This window comes from Lampris incognitus, chromosome 2 (genome assembly GCF_029633865.1).
Source record: "Lampris incognitus isolate fLamInc1 chromosome 2, fLamInc1.hap2, whole genome shotgun sequence".
Classification (NCBI taxonomy): Eukaryota; Metazoa; Chordata; class Actinopteri; order Lampriformes; family Lampridae; genus Lampris; species Lampris incognitus.
Window position 1 is genome coordinate 48,045,722 of NC_079212.1, and position 19,923 is coordinate 48,065,644.

At 47.7% G+C, this 19,923-nt stretch overlaps 1 protein-coding gene across 1 annotated transcript; it reads left to right on the top strand.

Moving 5' to 3' along the window:
- Positions 1-3,474: 3,474 nt before the first annotated feature.
- Positions 3,475-18,081, top strand: si:dkey-8e10.3 (serine/threonine-protein kinase SBK1). The gene is made up of 3 exons (XM_056299920.1): positions 3,475-3,637; positions 15,438-15,640; positions 17,389-18,081. The coding sequence occupies exons 1-3, from the start codon at positions 3,475-3,477 to the stop codon at positions 18,079-18,081; spliced, it is 1,059 nt and encodes a 352-aa protein (XP_056155895.1).
- Positions 18,082-19,923: the final 1,842 nt, after the last annotated feature.

Consider the following 19,923-nt stretch of genomic DNA (forward strand, 5'->3'; position numbering starts at 1 on the left):
TACTTTTTTTCTTTTTTTTTCTTGGTTACAGTACTACTACGGGCGCGTCTCAGTCCTTGTGTGACGTTTACGGAATTAACGTGCGCTACTTCCGGGTTTGAGAATGTCAAAATAAAGGCATGTATTTCAAATAAAAGCACATAGAACGGCTGTAATTACACCAGTTATCACTTGTGTTGTTACAGAGAGTTTGCAAAATATGTTCACTGTTATTTCCATTTGTTCTCGTATTCCTGCCTGTGTATTTTATTTTGTTATTCTAACATGTTCGAAATAAAAAAAATCAATCAATCAATCAAAAAACCTTGTACTGTAAGCAGCCTCTCGCTTTGAGGAGTTCTCTCGTCTACCTCCGCTTCCTACGTGTCTTTTTCTTTTCTCCTCTCCTTTTCCCTCCTCAGCCAATGAAATGTCTCGATACCTGACCACGTGAACTTATCAACCAATAACCATAAGGGTTGTTGGCGAGCCATTCACTCAGCACCATTTTATATTACTGAGTACCTGATAGCCCTATAAATACTGCACTTCCCCGCTATTTTAAACTAGGAGTTAAATAATACTGATCAACTAATTTACTAATTTATTTGAATGGACACAAAATTTAAACTCTTGCTTTTTAACTGGTTTCCATATATTTATATAGTTATGAAATTATTAGGAGGAATTAGGCTTGGGATACACATATAAACAAACAAACAAATAAATAAATGCATGAATAAATAAATAAATAATGAAAATACCTAAGAATAAAACTCATAGGGTTTATGCTGCCGGTTGTATTTAAGTTAATTTAATGTTTATTTATTTACCTATTTATTTATAATATTTTGTAATATTAAATTTATTCATAATTTATTTATTATCATTTATTATTTATTTATTTATAATTTAGTTGCATTTAATGCTACAGGTTGTATTTAATCTTTACATTTTCTTCTATATGCTCTTAAAAAGATAGTATTTCATACCTAATGAGACACACAAAAACATTTCACTATGGTTAATTAACACTAGACGACCAACATGACAGCACCACGCTTGAATTCACTGAGCTCTTCAGAACGACCCATTCCTGCACAAAGGCTTGTCAATGCAGACTGCATGGCTTGCTGCTGGATTTATACACCCACAGCGATGGGTCTGCATGAAACGCCTCAGCTCAATGACTAAGAGGTGTGTCCCAATACTTTTGTCCATGTGTGTGTGTGTGTGTGTGTGTATATAATTTTTATTTTCTATTTCATTTGAAAAATATCTTATTTTATATTTTATTTATTTATTTATTCTATAAATACAAATAAATAGTGTGTGTGTTATATATATATATATATATATATATATATATATATAATTTTTATTTTTTATTTCATTTTAAAAATATTTTATTTTTATATGTTATTTGTTTATTTATTTATTCTATAAATACAAATAGTGTGTGTGTGTATGTGTGTGTGTGTTTTGTGTGTATACATATAATTTTCATTTTTTATTTCATTTTAAAAATATTTTATTTGTTTATTTATTTATTCTATATATATAAATAAATAGTGTGTGTGTGTGTGTGTGTATGGGTGTGTACATGATGTGTGCAAGTGTAATTCTAGTTGTATAAAGTCTGTGTGTGTGTGTGCGCGCGTGTGAGAGAGAGAGAGGGAGAGAGAGAGAGAGGAAGAGAGAGAGAAAGAGAGAGAGAGAGGAAGAGAGCGTGAGAGAGAGGGAGAGAGATAGATTGAGAGAGAGAGAGAAATGGAGAGAGGGAGAGAGAGAGAGAGAGAGAGAGAGAGAGAGAGAGAGAGAGAGAGAGAGAGAGAGAGAGAGAGAGAGAGAGAGAGAGAGAGAGAGAGAGAGAGAGAGAGAGAGAGAGAAAGAGAGAGACTTCTGCCCTGTGCAGAGTGTGTAATCAGCTGTCCCAGGCGCTGCAGGCCGTGTGTAAACCCTGTCTGTCCGGCACTGACAGAGTGTTGCTGCTGTCCCACTCTCTCCCCGAGTCCAGTGTCCACACCGAGCCGGAGGTGACGGGAGGACAAACGCGTCGCAGCCTCCTCCACGGTGTACTGTAGTAGGTTCCCTCCGCCTTTGCTGTGTGCATGGCCGCATGACTGGTTGGTTGTTGGTTTCAGCCTCCGCTTCATTGCATTGGCAGGAGTGTAACAGGTAGGACTGGAAACCTGCAGCTGTAGCTGGCAGTACCGGGAATCACTCTGCATCCGTTTGACCATGTGCAAATTGTTGTTTTTGCTGCTGCGGTTCTGGAAATATGTTGGGGATATGTTTAGATTATTCATATCGGTGGCTATTTTATGTCTCGTCACCGCCACACAATAATGACCACAAGAATAACCACAAATGTTATTTATAGCACTTCACTAAAAACAGGTTAAAACAATACAATAAATAAAAAGTAATGTTTGAATTAATAAATGACTGAAATAAAGCAATAATATACCATTGATACAGTAAAATGAAGAAATTAAAGAAAAATGAATCTAAAATGAAAATTAAAAAAGGTATTGCTGAAAAAACAGAGAATACGTAGAACTTGATATCGAGTTGCAAGAGTCGATGTTGTCAAAAATAAATTTTTATGACAATTATGAGACAGAACGCCATCCAAAATACACAACTGAACCATGCTTGTTGACAGTGTATTGGAAAGTTTGCATACTTTTTGTATTTACTTATTTTGCATTATTTTTATTGAAATCACTTTTAAGTATAATCAATAATGTAATCAATAATTCATTAATTACGAAAATACAGTAATAGTTTGCGGGGAGCATTTTCCAAATTGCTGCAAAATCCCCAAATGCCATCCAGAAACGCTGTTTTAACTGTGCAAACTAACGTGGTTACACACTACAACACAGTGTTGTCTTTTGTGCTGTTTGAAAAAGGAAAGGAAAAGGAAACCTTACAGTAAAGGCTGAAAAAAATGTTAACATATGTTCAGATAGATAGATAGATAGATAGCTAGCTAGATAGCTAGATAGATAGATAATGCTTGTTCTTTCCATTTTTGCATGATAATTGTCGTTTTGCCCTTGCACATTATTCTACTTGGCATTATTTTGGCTGTTCCAGTCCTGCTGTGATCTAAAAGACGCACTGTAAATTCTGAAAGTTAAGTTTACTTAAAACAATCAGGATTTCCTTGAACAATTAACTTAATTGTGTCAAGTTATGTGAAATGAGTTCACATAAGTCGACAATTAAGTTCATTTATTCGCTTTCCCCAAGGTGATCTGTCCCCTGATATTTGGAAGTAACTTAACTTGCTAACTTAACTTGTTAGACTTTGCAGTGTTACCATTCATGCCATGACGCGTCACCATACTGAGCTGTGGTTTTGTGTTCAGTGAGTCCATTATTTGTACAACCTCCGTCTTCCGTCCTGCACAAGACGGCTGTGAAACGCATGTGCGCATGACCGGAACTGAGGGTGACGGATGTGTTGTGTTCGTTCTCTGAAAGATGATCGAGCTGGGCATGGCCGACGGCAGCCTGATAGACGAGTTGATGGAGCTGACGGCTCAGAGCCTCAGCCACCTGGAGATCACGGAGCACTTCAACGTCATCAAGGAGATCGGCCGCGGCAAGTACGGCAAGGTGCTGCTGGTCACGCACCGCTGCAGGGGTACGACTCCGTGTGGATGTGCTCTTTTCCGGGTTTTAAGGGAGTATTCGATTTCAACACTAGAACGACCACGGCGGTCATTATGACCGTTATGGATTTTCAAAGTTTAATAACTTTGTGGAGAGAAAAAAAAAATAACACAGACCTGCCGCTCCCTGACTTCTCCTAAAATTACATATATTTGCATTTAAAGTGAGTTTTACATCAATTGCACACAGAACAGGTTATGATAAGATCTACCTAAAACCACCATGAGCGGTCAAAATGACCGTCTCGTAATTTGCGCGTGATCGTGCGCGTCATGTCACTACTTATGACGTGTGTTGGTCGCGTTATTTCCTTCGTAAAGTTCGTTGCTCTGTCCTAGAAACACACTAGCGCCCTCCAGTGCAGAGAAATAGTCTAAACTTGATTTGTGATTATTTTCAACATGTCTGGTTACAGGCGCCGTTACAGACGCACCATGACTACCACCGAGGTGCTGCAGTATTTACAGGCGTTGGACAGCGGCCATTTTAAATTGTTTGAAAAATAATATTATAGTTGTTAAAATGTTAATTTTTATGTCAGTCGTTTCATAACAGACATACTAACATATGTAATGCATTAATATCTCAATTGGATATTTATCTTGACAGAAAATATAGAGTTTAAACACCGGCGGTCATTTTGACCTCCCGTGGTCGTTTTAGGTAGGAGTGAAATCCCGGTGGTGCTAGTGTTAAGTAATGTTTTAAGGTAACAGGTGACGGTGTAACTGGGGTGTAATCAGCGGAGTGACACTACTGTTGTCAGTATCGTGACATTGACAGCAGATTGAGAACATTGTGTATTTCAGCATTTCAGGTGGTTAACTGAAAGTCCTTCCCATCACAGCTTATAATGTACATGTCAACACTGGACTTGCCTTGAACTCCAACACGGGTTGAGCCACAAGCTTTCACAAAAATTATAGGAATCAGGCTCCTGACACCCCGGACACCCCCGATGTCAGAGTGAGCAGCTGCACAAGAGCTGGCAATAAGATAAAGTAAAGCATTTACAGCGAGAGGAGGAGCGTTGAAATGGTGACGTAAAAATGATGCAAAACAGCGTCCGGGTGGCGTGGAGGTCTATTCCGTTCCCTGCCAGCACGGGGATCGCCGGTTCGAATCCCCGTGTTGCCCCCGGCTTGGCAGGGCGGCCCTGCGGACACAATTGGCCGTGTCTGCGGGTGGGAAGCCGGATGTGGGTATGTGTCCTGGTCTCTGCACTAACGTCTGCTTTGGTCGGTCTGGGTGCCTGTCCGGGGGGAAGAGGGAATAGCGGGACGGAGGCAGTGAGGAGTTTCGCCCTGGCGAAACTCCTCACTGTCGGGTGAAAAGAAGCGGCTGGCGACTCCACATGTATCGGAGGAGGCATGTGGTAGTCTGCAGCCCTCCCCGGATCGGCAGAGGGGGTGGAGCAGCAACCGGGACGGCTCGTATGGGGTGATTGGCCAAGTACAATTGGGGAGGAAGAAAGAGGGAAACCCCCCCCCCCCCAAAAAAAGGATGCAAAGGAGTCCATGAAAAGACGTGTTTTTTTTTTTAGCTTATTTATGAAGGACGCGGAGTTATTCTGCAGACATTAATGAGAAGACTGTTGGCCCATCAGAGACAGAAAGAATAGTCCATCGAGGACAGAGAGGAGTGAAGATGAGGCGTAGCAGTGAGCAGACTTGGAGAGAATTTGAATGAGGCCAGCGTCACATCGGAGCCAGCTCATGGACAGGAAGGTCAGAGACCAAATGAACTACAGCGTATCAGCTATGGGACCTGAGGAGAGTGTTCTGTAGGTCAGCTGGGGGACATTTTATGGATGTATAACAGAAGATGGCTGAGTTTCAATAAAGCAACTGGGTGGAGTATCTGTTTGATATTGCAGATGTTGGAGAACAAACCCACAATATCAGGTTTGACTGCAGTTTGGACTGTACACGACATACGTCTTTGGTAAAACCGAGATTTGGGGTTCTGGACAGGAATCATAAAATTGTATTATTTGCTCAAACTAATTATATGTTATTATTATATATTATATTATTATATATCATATAATATATCACTATTATAATGATATCTCTTGGGGAATGAGGTGCAGAATCTCTATCATTTTTTTAAATTTCCTAATTCAAATAAATCATCGCAAGAAGACAAGGTGGAATATAAACAATTCAAAATAACTATTTAATATAAACACTTAATAACGCTATAATAATGCACTCAGCAGAGGCGGATCTTACGCGGTTGCGCGGGGACACACGCCCCCCTTGTAATCTGATTGGCGACGCCCTGTGCGCCCCCCTATGTTCATTGGCTCCTAGTGATGTCAGTCATTGTGTGCTTCAAATGCCAGAGAACACGCCAGCCTTCAAGTTAGGGCAACTTAAAAGTGGATTCAGCGATTCTGGGGGAAGATTGTTGATATTCGATCTCAACCAAACAAATTCACCCCTCCCTTTCCTACACTTTCTATGGGTGCGCACCCCCTGAACAGATGCTCGTATCCCAAAAACCATACATAGCACAGCTTAGACTTTTAACATGTGAGTGTCACAAGAAGTCTGCCAACACTTTGACGTATCATGTGTCCGAGTCGAGTGAAAACTGAGGATGTTACAGCGATGTAAAAACGGTGAAATGGTGGAAGATTTATTTAAGCTGCTTCCTCGCGGTCCTCCGTAATTATAACACGTCACTTCCCCTGTAACAACAAGCACCTCCTTCCATAAGCTCTCGTGAGAAGGAATATTAATAAAAGCAAAAGTGTAATGTCACATAGCGGTTACAATGTCCACGCTAGCTGACTTTCTAATTTGTGACTAACGTTAAGTTAGCTCTTATGACGTCATCCATGGGTAAACATACTGCCAACAGCAATCTCAGTTACTAGACGGCGAAACAACACAAACATGCGCTGACCGCATATTCTATTGTTCTCACGTTGTTCTAAAATCCCACAATGCACCGAGGGGGAAAGTGTCTGTGGCATCTGTGGCAAGAGAATCTGAGATTTTCTTTTCTTTTTCAAAAACGTTCCTAAGCGAGAGTCCAAGGAAGAACGTTGATGATCTGTTTTCAGCGTCCATCCCTGAAAGGGCAAGCAGCGGCCCGGAGCTGGTTTAGCGTGTCAACGGTCGCTGTGTCTGGAAACCCGTTTTTGTAGTCTGGCTCTGGCTCACTCTCCCCCCCCCCCCCCCATGCTAGCTATAATTTCTATGGTTGCTCTGATGTTTAAATGTTTGCCAAGTGGTTTAGGTTGGCTGTTTTTCCATACCTGCTCTTCAGATCGCTCGCCTTTCTCTGCCTGTTAACTCAGCAGCAGTAAGCGTTACAGATACTGAACCCATGCAGGTGTTGTTAAAGCAGGTTTCCATAACGGAGCTAGACACGATTTCTTTTGCTTTGCATATGGCGTAAGCCTCTATCATGGGGGGGGGGGGGTAAACCAAGTCGGGTTTTATAATTGTCATGTCTTTTGGTGTGCATTGTGCAATTATATTGTAACGACCATGAATGAGTAGACTCGCTAGCCCGTTGGCTAACGGCTCGGCCACTGATTAGCGTGGTCGACCATGGGCGACCTGGGTTCGCGTCCCGGCTCCGGCGGCGGTTCCCTTCCCGGCCAACACATTCTCACTCCCTAGGCGTCATTTTCTGTAGATTGGTCAAGTTCCTTATGCGTCAGCAGCATATTATGCTTTTCACCCACCCTGGGCTTCCATTTCTGAAGCCCTGAGCAGTGGTCTAATTTAGACGGAATCGCGCATGCGCACTGCTCTGAGGGTCGCTAGATAGCGATTCCTTGCATGCACTAGGCTTATGCACTGATTTCTTGATCGGAAATGTAGGCTATTGCTATTAAAAGTATTCCTTGCTATTTCACCATAATGCTGGCCTTTTTTGTTTGGCTACATACATGTGTGCAAAATCAATCAGTCAGTCAATCAATCAATCAATCAATCAATCAATCCCGCCCCCCGTATTTACTGTTGCTATGTCCAAGCTTCCCAAGAGTAAAATTCATAAAAACTATAAATTGCGGCGCATAATATGTGGTTTGGTGACATTGTGGAGACGCCAACGAGAAGGGAAAGAGCTGCAGCTTTATTTCCTTGCTCACGTTTTCGCATTTGTTTACCGTTACACAACATGTTAGCCTATCGGGTGTTTCGCGCACAAGATACATTCCATTTGGATGCCAGGGCGGTCCAAAGGTTGGGTTTGGGGTATAGTTAAGAGCCGCCTTCGCCGCGGACCGCCCCGGCATACAAATCGAATAACTCTTGCGTGCGAAACACCGTCCGAACAGGCAGTTCCATAATCGTCTTCAGTCCGCTAGTTATCATTGTACTTTAGCCTACCAGTGTGTCGCTAGAGGGCGCAGTATCAACTATTTTAGATAGTCATATCTCCAGTTACACTGCCAAATGAAATTATGAGGTAAATGGGACATGTAGGCTACATTATAACCGTGTTCATACACCCCTCCCAGCCAATCAGAATCAAGCATTTCCAAATAAAGTTGAATAAATCTGTAGGCCTATACATTGTCTTTGTAATTCTGTTTTTCCTTGCATAATAAAATGACACTTCTCCTCCGGTCCTTATATAATAATTCGATATCTGGTGTCCATGTTTACCTTAATCTTTATAATAACTAACGTTATATGATATTTACCCCCCCACCACCCAAAAAACCCCACACGCACATATAAAAAGACTTCCTGTTCCTGTTTCCGTTTCGTTGGCAAGATGGATTCTGAAGGTGAGGCGATGCTCAAGAGTTTAGATAGCGTGGAGGAGGAATCCATCTTACAAGGTTTGGAAGAGATCCCTGGACCTTCCCAACCCCTACCACCACCACCACCACCACCACCCTCCCGGGTGAGATGGGTGCAGCGAGATGATGTTTACAGGGTGGTCGGTCAGAGAGTCGGACCAGTTCACAAGGTAACGCTAACGTTACCAAGCTAGCTAGCTAACGTTAGCTTCCCTGTGCAGCATTCGGTCAGTTTGGTACGTTCTGCAAGATAAATGGCTGTCACTTGATAGCTTATGTGTCACATTATTAGGTTTGAAGTCTAAGTAGTGATAGAGAGTGATTGTAAATTCCAGTCATGGGGTTTATTTAACGTTAATCAAAATAAGGTGTGTTTACCGGTAGGTAGCTGCGGGTACCGCATCAGGGGGAGTAAACCCCAAGTCCCGGCGTGCCATTGCATTGCATAGGCTAAAAAGGGGGCGCAACACCCGTTTAGGAGAATTCCAGAGTAAAATCAATTTACGGTGTATTGTGGTAATAATCCCTATTAGAAACCTATGCCGGGAGATCAAGTATTCCAGATGAACGGGTCACCCGATAGCCACCGCTAGCTAAATTGCTAATGTAACCGTGTAGAGCCGAAGGTACGGAGAAGACCGTAGGTTCACACTTTAGCCGTGTAGGCAACTTTCTTTAATCCACGGTAAATCAGCGAGACAAACAAAACCCCCAGCTCGACTGAGCGGAGGTGGCAAGAATAACCAGAAAACTGGCTGGACAACCATAACTTAACCCTGCGTTAACCTGCCAGGGCAACCATGACTTAACCCTTAGTTCCTGGGTTGAATTCTGTCCCCAATACGTGTCCACCACATGAGCCCCCCCCAGAATTCGCCCTAGTAATCGAAGTCAGGCAGGCGCGGGGGGACGACAGGCCGTCCGCGGCGGCTCCGGATAACAGGGGCCGGAGTGTCTCTGGGAGGCATTGACGCGGGCCTGTGGAGGTCGGCCTGAGGAGCAGAAGAGGCAGCTCGGGCCTCCACGGGGGGAGGAGGCGGAGCCGGGGGACGACCGCGACGAGGAGGTTGGGCTAACTCCAACGGCTGCGTCAAGTCCAGGTGTGCGGGTTTAACTCGGTCCACTGAAACATGCTCGGCCGTGCCCCCAAAATCCACCACCAGGTGCTTAGTTCCCCGTTCCAGGACGCGGAAGGGGCCGTCATAAGGGGGTTGCAGAGGGGGGCGGTGTGCGTCGTGACGGATGAACACGTAGTCCGCTGACTGCAGACCTGGGGGCACCTGGGACACCGGAGCGCCGTGTTGGGCGGTAGGGACGGGTGTGAAAGCTCTGACCCCGTCCAGCAAGGAGGCTCGTTGGTCCACAGCTGACCAGGGACGCGTTGCATTGGGCATGAAATCGCCTGGGACTCGCAGCGGCGTGCCATACACCAGCTCCGCAGAGGAGGCTTGTAGGTCTTCCTTCGGGGCGGTCCGCAGGCCCAGCATGACCCATGGGAGCTTGTCGACCCAGTTGCAGTCCTTGAGAGTAGCCCGAAGCGCAGCCTTCATGGACCGGTGGAAGCGCTCACATAGGCCGTTCGCCTGAGGGTGGTAGGCGGTAGTGCGATGAAGCTTGACGCCCAGAGCCTCACCCACAGCATTCCATAGCTCTGAGGTAAACTGTGGCCCGCGGTCAGATGAAAGGTCGGAAGGCGTACCGAAACGTGAGACCCACGACCCAATAAAAGCCCGGGCCACATCAGCAGATGTCGTGGATGCCAGGGGAACAGCTTCAGGCCAGCGCGTAGTCCTGTCCACCACAGTGAAGAGGTAGGTGAACCCATGGGAGGGGGGTAGGGGACCAACCAGGTCGACGTGGACATGGTCAAATCGTCTCTCCGGCACTGCGAAGCGTTCCAGGGGCGCCTTAATGTGGCGGTGTATCTTAGCCCGCTGACAGGCAACACACGAGTCGGCCCACGCTTTCACGTCTCTCTTAAGTCCCTCCCACACAAACTTAGCAGAGGTCAGGCGCACGGATGGCTTACCGCCTGGATGAGAGAGGCCGTGCACAGCTTCAAATACGGGGCGTCTCCAGCTGTGCGGGACGATGGGCCTGGGCTGTCCTGTGGAGACGTCACACAGGAGGGTGACACCTGTGTCGCTGAAAGGAACGTCCTGCAGGCGTAGCCCCGTGTCGGAGGCCCGGAGACGGAGGATGCTCGGGTCCGTGGCCTGGTCAGCAGCCATCTGTGCATAGTCAAGGCCTAGGTGGACCGCTCCAATCACTGCCCTAGAGAGGCAGTCAGCTACCTGGTTAGACTTACCAGCGACGTGCTGGATGTCGGTAGTGAATTCCGAAATGTAGGAGAGTTGTCGCTGCTGGCGAGCGGACCATGGCTCGGCCGTCTTGGACATGGCAAACGTGAGGGGCTTGTGGTCCACGTACGCCGTAAACTCGCGGCCCTCTAGCAGGAAACGGAAATGCCGGACGGCGAGCCAGAGACCGAGAAGTTCCCTGTCAAAAGTACTATACTTGCGCTCTCGGGGTGTAAGCTGGCGACTGAAAAAGGCCAAAGGCTGCCAAGCCCCCCCCCACCCACTGTTCGTGAACTGCACCAACAGCATAGTCCGATGCATCCGTGGTTATGGAAATAGGCGCTGTAGGTGAAGGATGCGCTAGCAGGGTAGCCTGGGAGAGCGCAGCTTTAGTCTTGGTGAACGCACGGTCCCGCTCTGCTGTCCAGTCGACCGCCTGGTTGGGGGACATGCCTTTCAGCGCCTCGTACAGTGGCCGGATGATAAAGGCGGCTCGGGGAATGAAGCGGTGGTAGAATGTCACCATCCCGATGAACTCCCTGAGCGCACGAGCTGTTTGGGGGCGCGGAAAGGCCGCCACCGCTTCCACCTTTGAGGGCAGGGGGACTGCCCCGTCCCCAGTGATGCGGTGCCCGAGGAAATCAATGGCTGTCAGCCCGAACCGGCACTTCGCCGGGTTGACGATCAGCCCATGCTGGCTGAGGCGTGTGAAGAGGGCATGAAGATGGGACAGGTGTTCTTCCTCGGAGGCGCTGGCGATGAGTATGTCGTCCAAATAGATGAAGATGAAAGGAAGGCCACGGAGCACTGAATCCATCAGCCGCTGAAAGGACTGGGCCGCGTTTTTGAGTCCAAATGGCATTCGTAGGAATTCAAATAGGCCGAATGGGGTAGTCACCGCTGTCTTGGGGATGTCTGAGGGGTGCACGGGAACTTGATGATAACCACGGACCAGGTCGACTTTTGAGAAGACGCATTTGCCAGACAGGTTTGCAGAAAAGTCCTGGATATGCGGGACAGGATAGCGGTCGGGCGTGGTGGCGTCATTTAGTCGGCGGTAGTCCCCGCATGGGCGCCAACCTCCATCAGGCTTAGCGACGATGTGGAGTGGGGACGCCCACGGGCTGTCAGAGCGGCGGATGATCCCCATGCGTTCCAGGTGCTCGAACTCAGACTTGGCAATGGCGAGTTTGGCGGGGTCGAGACGCCTGGCTCTGGCGTAGACCGGGGGCCCCTTCGTAGCAATGTGATGCTCCACCCCATGCTTAGCGGTGGGTGCAGAGAAGGTAGGCTGGGTGAGGTCAGGGAACTCAGCGAGGAGGCGGTTGAACTTGTCTGCCTCTGAGAGAGAGTTGGCTAGACCTGCATAGGCCGCTTCCCTCCGCGTACATGCGAAGGAGGAGAAGGTTAAGGCATCGACCAGACGGCTGTTCTGAATGTCCACTAGCAAACCGTAAGCGCACAAAAAATCAGCTCCGAGGAGGGGAAGCGTTACATTGGCCATGACGAACTCCCACGTGAAACGTTGTCCACCAAAACACAGTTCTACAGACCGCACGCCGTAGGTGTGGATAGGGCTGCCGTCAGCCGTCGCCAACTGGGGGCCCCGCTCCCCGCCCATGATGTCGACGTCAGTAGCAGGGAGCCCGCTTCTCTGTGCGCCCGTGTCACAAAGAAATCGCCGACCGGAGATGGTGTCGAGGATGAAGAGTAGCCTGCTCGTATCGCCAACACTCATGGCCACTACTGAGTGTTGGCCCTCTCGTTTCCCGTCGGCCTGTAGTTGCAGGGGGAACGGCACCGTTTAGCTTTCGCACCAAATCGAGCGTGGTACATACAGAGTCCAGAGGGCTTGTAGCGGTCTGATGCTGTGGCGCCACCGTCGGGCCACGCCCGCGATGTCTGCGGGAGGCCAGTGAAGGTAGGAGCCAGCACCCCGGCATGGGAGGAACGTTGTGTAGCGACGAAGAATCGGTCAGCCTCCTTTGCCAGCTCACGGGGATCAGTGATGGTGGAGTTAGCGAGCGCAGTCTGGACGTGGGGCGGCATGTTGCGCAGAAACAGCTCCATAAACAGGAAACATGGCTTTTCTTGACCCAGTAGGTTTAACATCCTGCTCATTAGCTCCGATGGTTTGCCATCTCCCAAGCCCTGAATTGCGAAGAGGCGACGTGCTCTCTCCGTTGTTGACAGTTCAAAAGTTTCAAGGAGGAGATGTTTAAGTGCGGCGTATTTACCATTGGCCGGTGGGTTGGTTATGAAACCGCTTATCCTGGAAGCCGTAGCGCCCCCCAGCGCTGCCACTACGTAGTAGTACCTGGTCTCGTCTGCTGTTATGTCTCTGAGCGCGAACTGTGCCTCAGCCTGCGCGAACCATGTAGCCGCGGAAGACTCCCAAAACTCCGGCAGTTTAATTGCAACGGCGTTCGTAGCCATAATGTGTGTGGTTTCAGAAAACTTATCCGAAAACCGACGTCGGGGTCACCAGTGTAGAGCCGAAGGAACGGAGAAGACCGTAGGTTCACACTTTAGCCGTGTAGGCAACTTTCTTTAATCCACGGTAAATCAGCGAGACAAACAAAACCCCCAGCTCGACTGAGCGGAGGCGGCAAGAATAACCAGAAAACTGGCTGGACAACCATAACTTAACCCTGCGTTAACCTGCCAGGGCAACCATGACTTAACCCTTAGTTCCTGGGTTGAATTCTGTCCCCAATACGTGTCCACCACAACCGGTTATTTTCTTGCCCGGTGCGGGATTCGATACGGGGTGTACTGCACCACAAGGCGACATCACTAACCGCTCGGCTAAAGGGTCAGACCCGTTAGCTAGGGACTAACTTGTCTTATTAGTAGTTTACATTAACATGGCTAATTGCTAGCCTTTTTGGGGGCATGTCACAGGAACACAACAAACAGTCATTGAAAACCGACTAGCAGTGTCCAAAATTCCTCAACACTTCGTTGCTTTAGTGAATCAGGTCTTAACATATAAACAGAAGCACCGAGATTATCCGAGGAGCACAGGTAGTTTATTTTTACCAGTGTTTTCAAAGCCACGCATCCGGAGTTCAACAGTTCGTCTATGCCTTCAGGGAAAAGACCAAAATAGTCGATCGCCGAACGAAAACAGGAAATATGATGGGCTCGTGCATTGAACGATACTACAGTCTACTGACAGTATTAATTGGAATAACGATTGAATAACAACAAAATAGATTAGGTTAGCTTTGGAAAAGTAACAGTGGGGTGGTAATTCACGAACCCATCATATTTCCTGTTTTCGTTCGTCGATCGACTATTTTGGTCTTTTCCCCAGAAGGCGCTGGAGTATGGGTGCATGGCTTTGAAAACGCTGGTAAAAATGAACTATCTGTGCTCCTCGGATAATCTCGGTGCTTTTGTTTATATGTTAAGACCTGATTCACTAAAGCAACGAAGTGTTGAGGAGTTTTGGACACTGTTAGTCGGTTTTCAGTGACTGTTTGTTGCGTTCCCGTGACATGCACGAGTACAATAGCACGAGTATGCGTGAGCAACCGGAGCAGGGCGCATGCGCGTTTCTCTCTAAATTAGACCACTGCTCCGGGCTTCAGAAATGGAAGCCCAGGGTGGGTGAAAAGCATCATATGCTGACGCATAAGGAACTTGAATAATCTACAGAAAATGACGCCTAGGGAGAGAGAATGTGTTGTCCCGGCAGCCCCCTGAATTCCCTACATTGGTGTCAGAAGTGGGACTTGTGATGCCACCGGAAGCGCGTGCGCCCAGAGGCGTGAGGGAGTCGGTAGCCTGAAGTGCTTCCCGAAGGAGGGGCCCCCCAGTGTAACGATCACGAATGAGTAGACTCGCTTGCCGCTCGGCCATCGGGTCGGACCCTTTAGTCGACTGGTTAACGTAGTCGCCCCGGATTCGCGGCGCTTCCCGGCTGCCCCCCGAATTCGCTACAATATAATCGCTTTGGCTCGCTGTCTCGTGTGAGGTTCTTTGGTCAAAATCATTAGATATAAAGTATCTGTCTGTTTAGTTCAATGGGGTACAGGTATTGTACTATACACTGACCTTCAGCACCCCCAACTCAAAATGCCTCCCAGCGTCCCTGGCGGCACATAAGAGCCAGATGCTGATGAGACCATCGTGAACAAGGGGACATTTCCATTAACACTTTCCCGTTGACAGTGCAACATGAAAAGGTCATATGAAAAAGTTAATGTAGCCAACACAAACATGATGAAGAAATAAGTACACTGTGTAACTGTGCAAGAAATTTAACCATTGCTCCCCTGTGCCCCCACCTGAAATAACCTGGATCTACCCCTGTCACTCAGATCTCCCCCTGGCCCAGCTCCCCTTCTCCAGTTCTCGGACTTAGGCAAATGCCAGCTGAGGAGTTAGAACTCGATTGTGGTATAAAACTGGTGTTTCAGAGGTTTTGAATCACTGCAGCCACAACAGGTCCTTGATCATACAGTCATAACTTTGTACAACAATTATTAGGCTTACAGACCCAGTAGTATCTCTCACACACACACACACACACACACACACACACACACACACACACACACACACACACACACACACACACACACACACACACACACACACACACACACACACACACACACACACACACACACACACACACACCCTCCAGGCCTGACACACTTCGATTACACAGTGTGGCTGACTTTCAGGAACTCCCATGGCCCTGAAAGTGATGCCCAAGGCTTCGACTAAGCTGCAGGGATTCCTGCGGGAGTATTGTATCTCCTTACACTTGTCCTGCCACCCCTGCATTGTGGGCCTCTTCGGCATCGCCTTCCAGTCCAATGAGCACTACGGCTTTGCCCAGGAGCTGGTCATTGGGAGGGACCTGTTCGCTGTTATTCAGCCCAAGGTGAGTTTACCGGTTTTGGGCGTACTAACGATGACCACCTGGCGTCTTTAGTGGGGATAAATACATTCTCTCGTTTTAAGTTTACGTGCTGTGGAGGGCGTCCAGGTAGCGTGGCGGTCTATTCCGTTGCCTACCAACACGGGGATCGCCTGTTCGATTCGATTCGATGTGGGTATGTGTCCTGGTCGCTGCACTAGCGCCTCCTCTGGTCGGTCAGGGCGCCTGTTCGGAGGGGGGGGGGGGACTGGGGGAAATGGCGTGATCCTCCCACGTGCTACGTCCGCCTGGTGAAACTCCTCACTGTCAGGTGAAAAGAAGCGGCTAGCGACTCCACGTGTTTCGGAGGAGGCACGTGGTAGTCTGCAGCCCTCCCCGGATCGGCAGAGGGGGTGGAGCAGCGACCGGGACGGCTCAGAAAATAGGGTAATTGGCCAAGTACAATTCGGGAGAAAAGGGGGGGTAACATAAAAAAGAAGTTTGCTTGTTGTGTAACGCATAATGAATTGACCTCAAAGCCGGAAGTGACGAGTGAAAATGTGCTACATTCATGACTGTGACCCTTACAATGACGCACAATCAATCAAGGATGGTCGTTTTTAGACCCATTTTCAGCTGTATAAGCCCAGAACTGCTTCCAGCCTCAGCATGACTGTAACAGAGACTCACTGTGAGAAATATGATTTTATGCTCAGAATTGTTGAAGACAAAACGGTTTTTATTGCCTGATTTAAACCTGGCCCGTCACCCCAGAGTGTGTTTTGTGGGGAACTCTTTTTTTCCATCTAGCTGCATCGTAGTATGAAAGAGAATAAAGATTTTGGATATCATCTTTTGTGAGCAGATGTATAATCTGAGCTAAGTCATCTGACAATTAAAAAAAGTACTTTTTCTTTCAAAGTAACTCGTTTCAGAGTAGCAGTTATGTGAGGAGGAGGAGGTGGTGGGGGTTCAAATGCTGCTGCAGGTGCGCGAGTCACTATGTGGGTTAAGTTGTGAGGTACATAATTAATTCGTGATCTTAATTGTTGTTTTTATATTTTGTGAACAGATAAAAAACGTTACGTTCAAAATGTAATTAAATGTAACTATCAAAAGAAGTTCAACCACTTCCATTTCAGACAACCCCCACATCCAACAGACGGTTTGAGCGGTAAACACATACAGACACAGATACAGAGAGGGGCACTGCATTATACCCTACCTTATACCTGGGTAACACTAGCTAAACTAGCTAAACACTACATCCATTGCACATTGTCCGTCTTGGGAGAGAGATCCCTCCTCTGGGGCTCTCCCTGAGGTTTCTTCCTATTTTTTCTCACTGTTAAAGGTTTTTTTTATAGGGAGTTGTTGTTTCTTATCCGAGGGTCTAATGACAGGATGTTGTGTTGCTGTAAAGCCCCATGAGGAAAAATGTGTAATTTGTGATGATGGACTATACCAGCGTTTCCCAACCCAGTCCTCAAGGAACCCCTACCCTCAGATTTTAATTGTAACCCTGCATAGCTAGCCCTGCTTGTACTTACTCAACCAATCATCCCACAGCACTTAATTATGCAAGGTGTGTAACATCTGACATAATGCATTGCTGACTGGTTGAATAACTACGAGTAGGTACCTATTCAAGGTCGCAAAGAAAATCTGCAGGATAGGGGTTCCTTGAGAACTGGGTTGGGAAACACTGGACTATACAAATAAAAATGACTTGACTTAAAGCACCCTATGTCTACCCTGTCTTGTTCTCGAAGGTGGGCATCCCAGAGTCCTCGGTGAAGCGCTGCGTACTTCAGATCGCCAGTGCTTTAGAATTCATCCACAGCCACGGCCTGGTGCACCGCGACGTGAAGCCGGAGAACATCCTCCTCTTGGACAGCCTCTGCTGCCAGGTCAAGCTAGCTGACTTCGGCCTGGCCCAGAAGAGAGGCACCCTGATCAGTTACATCACGGGGACCCTGCCTTACATGGCCCCGGAGCTGTGTGCCGTGGTCCTGCCAGAGGGCCAGAAAGAAGTGACCACCCCTCCGCTCAGCGTGGAGCCCAGTCTGGACACCTGGGCCTTTGGGGTAGTGATTTTCTGCATTCTTACGGGCTACTTCCCCTGGGAGCGCTGCATGGACACTGACGACTTCTACCAGGAGTTTGCTGACTGGTTCCGGATGGAAGAGAAGCCAAAGGCAGAGGAGGATGTGCCCCCTCTGTGGAAGAAGTTCACGCCGGAGGCCATGGAGATGTTTGGTAAGCTCCTGACTCTGGATGCGGCCAAGAGGTGCACGGTGGGGGAGGTGAGAGTATATGTGGAGAAAGACTGGCTAAAGAAGGCGCATGTGAATGGACAGCAGCAGACAACAGTGACAGGCAAAGTCAGCACGAGCATCACCTCCACCCCGACTGCGGTCAGGGTGAATAATGGAGAAGAGGTGAAGAAACAGCATGATACCTAATACCTAAACTTATGGTTGCACTGCTCTGTACTCTGTAGGTTTCTTATACCTTAACAGCATGTAAAGGTGTATGTATAACACAGTAAGTATATCATAAGTGTATGGTATTTGGTTTCTGCTTTACAATAATTTATCCCTTGGCGACGATGTCACGTAGAGGGCTACCTGGATTATTCTGGGATTCAAGGTTTCATTGTGTTTCATTTAAAAAGTCATTCAACAACGATGGTAAAAATATCAGGAATTGGAACAAAGAGCCTACAGGTGAATGATGTTCACAAAAACTGGGTCTGGCATGACTGCAGAGCTGATGGTTGCTTAAAGCGTAAGGCTTTTTTTCTGTTATTGGTACAGTTGGGGTAAGAGACAATTTGGGGTAAGGATGACACAGTGGGGTCTTCAGTATATTAGTCATGTACGTCTTTCATTCTGGCCTCATAAGAAAAATGAATCCTGAACTAATCGCTCTATCAAAAACTTGGGTTCGAATCCCCGTGTTATCTCCGGCTTGGTCGGACGTCCCTACAGACACAATTGGTCGTGTCTGCGGGTGGGAAGCCGGATGTGGGTATGTGTCCTGGTCGCTGCACTAGCGCCTCCTCTGGTCGGTCGGGGCGCCTGTTCGGGAGGGGTGGGGGGGAACTGGGGGGAATAGCGTGATCCTCCTATGCGCTACGTCCCCCTGGTGAAACTCCTCACTGTCAGGTGAAAAGAAAGGGCTGGTGACTCCACATGTATCGGAGGAGGCACGTGGTAGTCTGCGGCCCTCCCCGGATCGGCAGAGGGGGTGGAGCAGCGGCCGGGATGGTTCGAAGAGTGGGGTAATTGGCCAAGTGAAATTGGGGAGAAAAAAGGGGGGGACTGGGGCTTACGAGTACCATATTTATGTAAGAAAGTCAGTTGGAAATCGATTGGTTGAATTTTTGGACGCAGTTCCACTATGGAGACAAATAGATAGTGATGCTCTAGCATCGCTTGCTAGCTACTGCTAGAGTCTGTTCCAGCCCACCCTGCACGACACGATGTGAGTGGGTGGTTCCTTTTAACCAATCCGTCCCAGCCAGCTCCACGTGACAGTGACACAACCGGATCCTGTCTGGGAAGTCTGACGAGTGAACCGGCCTGGCAGTCGCTGGTCTACAGTACGTTAGGAACTGATGCTAGCTGTGGTGGGTACAAAGAGCATGGCATCTCGTAGCACTTGCCAACTTGCCATCCACTAAATCCCCACAGTCCTACTCTGGGTCTGATTCTGGCTCGTGATGACACGGATGAACAGCCGCCATGTTTCAAAAAACACGAACCTACAGTTGTTAACACACCAGCGCGTGAACCTATATGAATATCTTGTCATTTCGCCTGTCAATCAAAATTTGAATGGGAGGGTCTTATCACTTCGAGTGTGCCCACTGCTCAGACTGGGTTTTTGGCACGTCCAAGAGACCTGGGTACATAAAACTTGTCTTTCTCTCAGCGACTTCTTACTGAAAGGTTGCAGAGGCAGATGAATCTCTTCATTCCGTCAGTATTCAATAGGTTTATCATGTGCTGAGCTGCTAGACCACACCTTTAAATCCACATCAGGAGAGACCAGACCTTTAAATCCACATCAGGAGAGAATTACTTCGCTTTTATGTGTTTTATTTGTGTTTATGATTCGGTTCTGTCAGACTGTTATTTTGAGGTGTGATGTGTGCCGTGTTATTCCGGATTGTAAATGCCACCTGCCATCGAGCATCAGCTCGGGCCACGTGGAGAAGGTTCTACAGGGATACTGAGTTCTGTTTCGTAGGAGTAACATTAACTTCGACCTCAGCATCTCAACACAGTTCTTGGACCTAA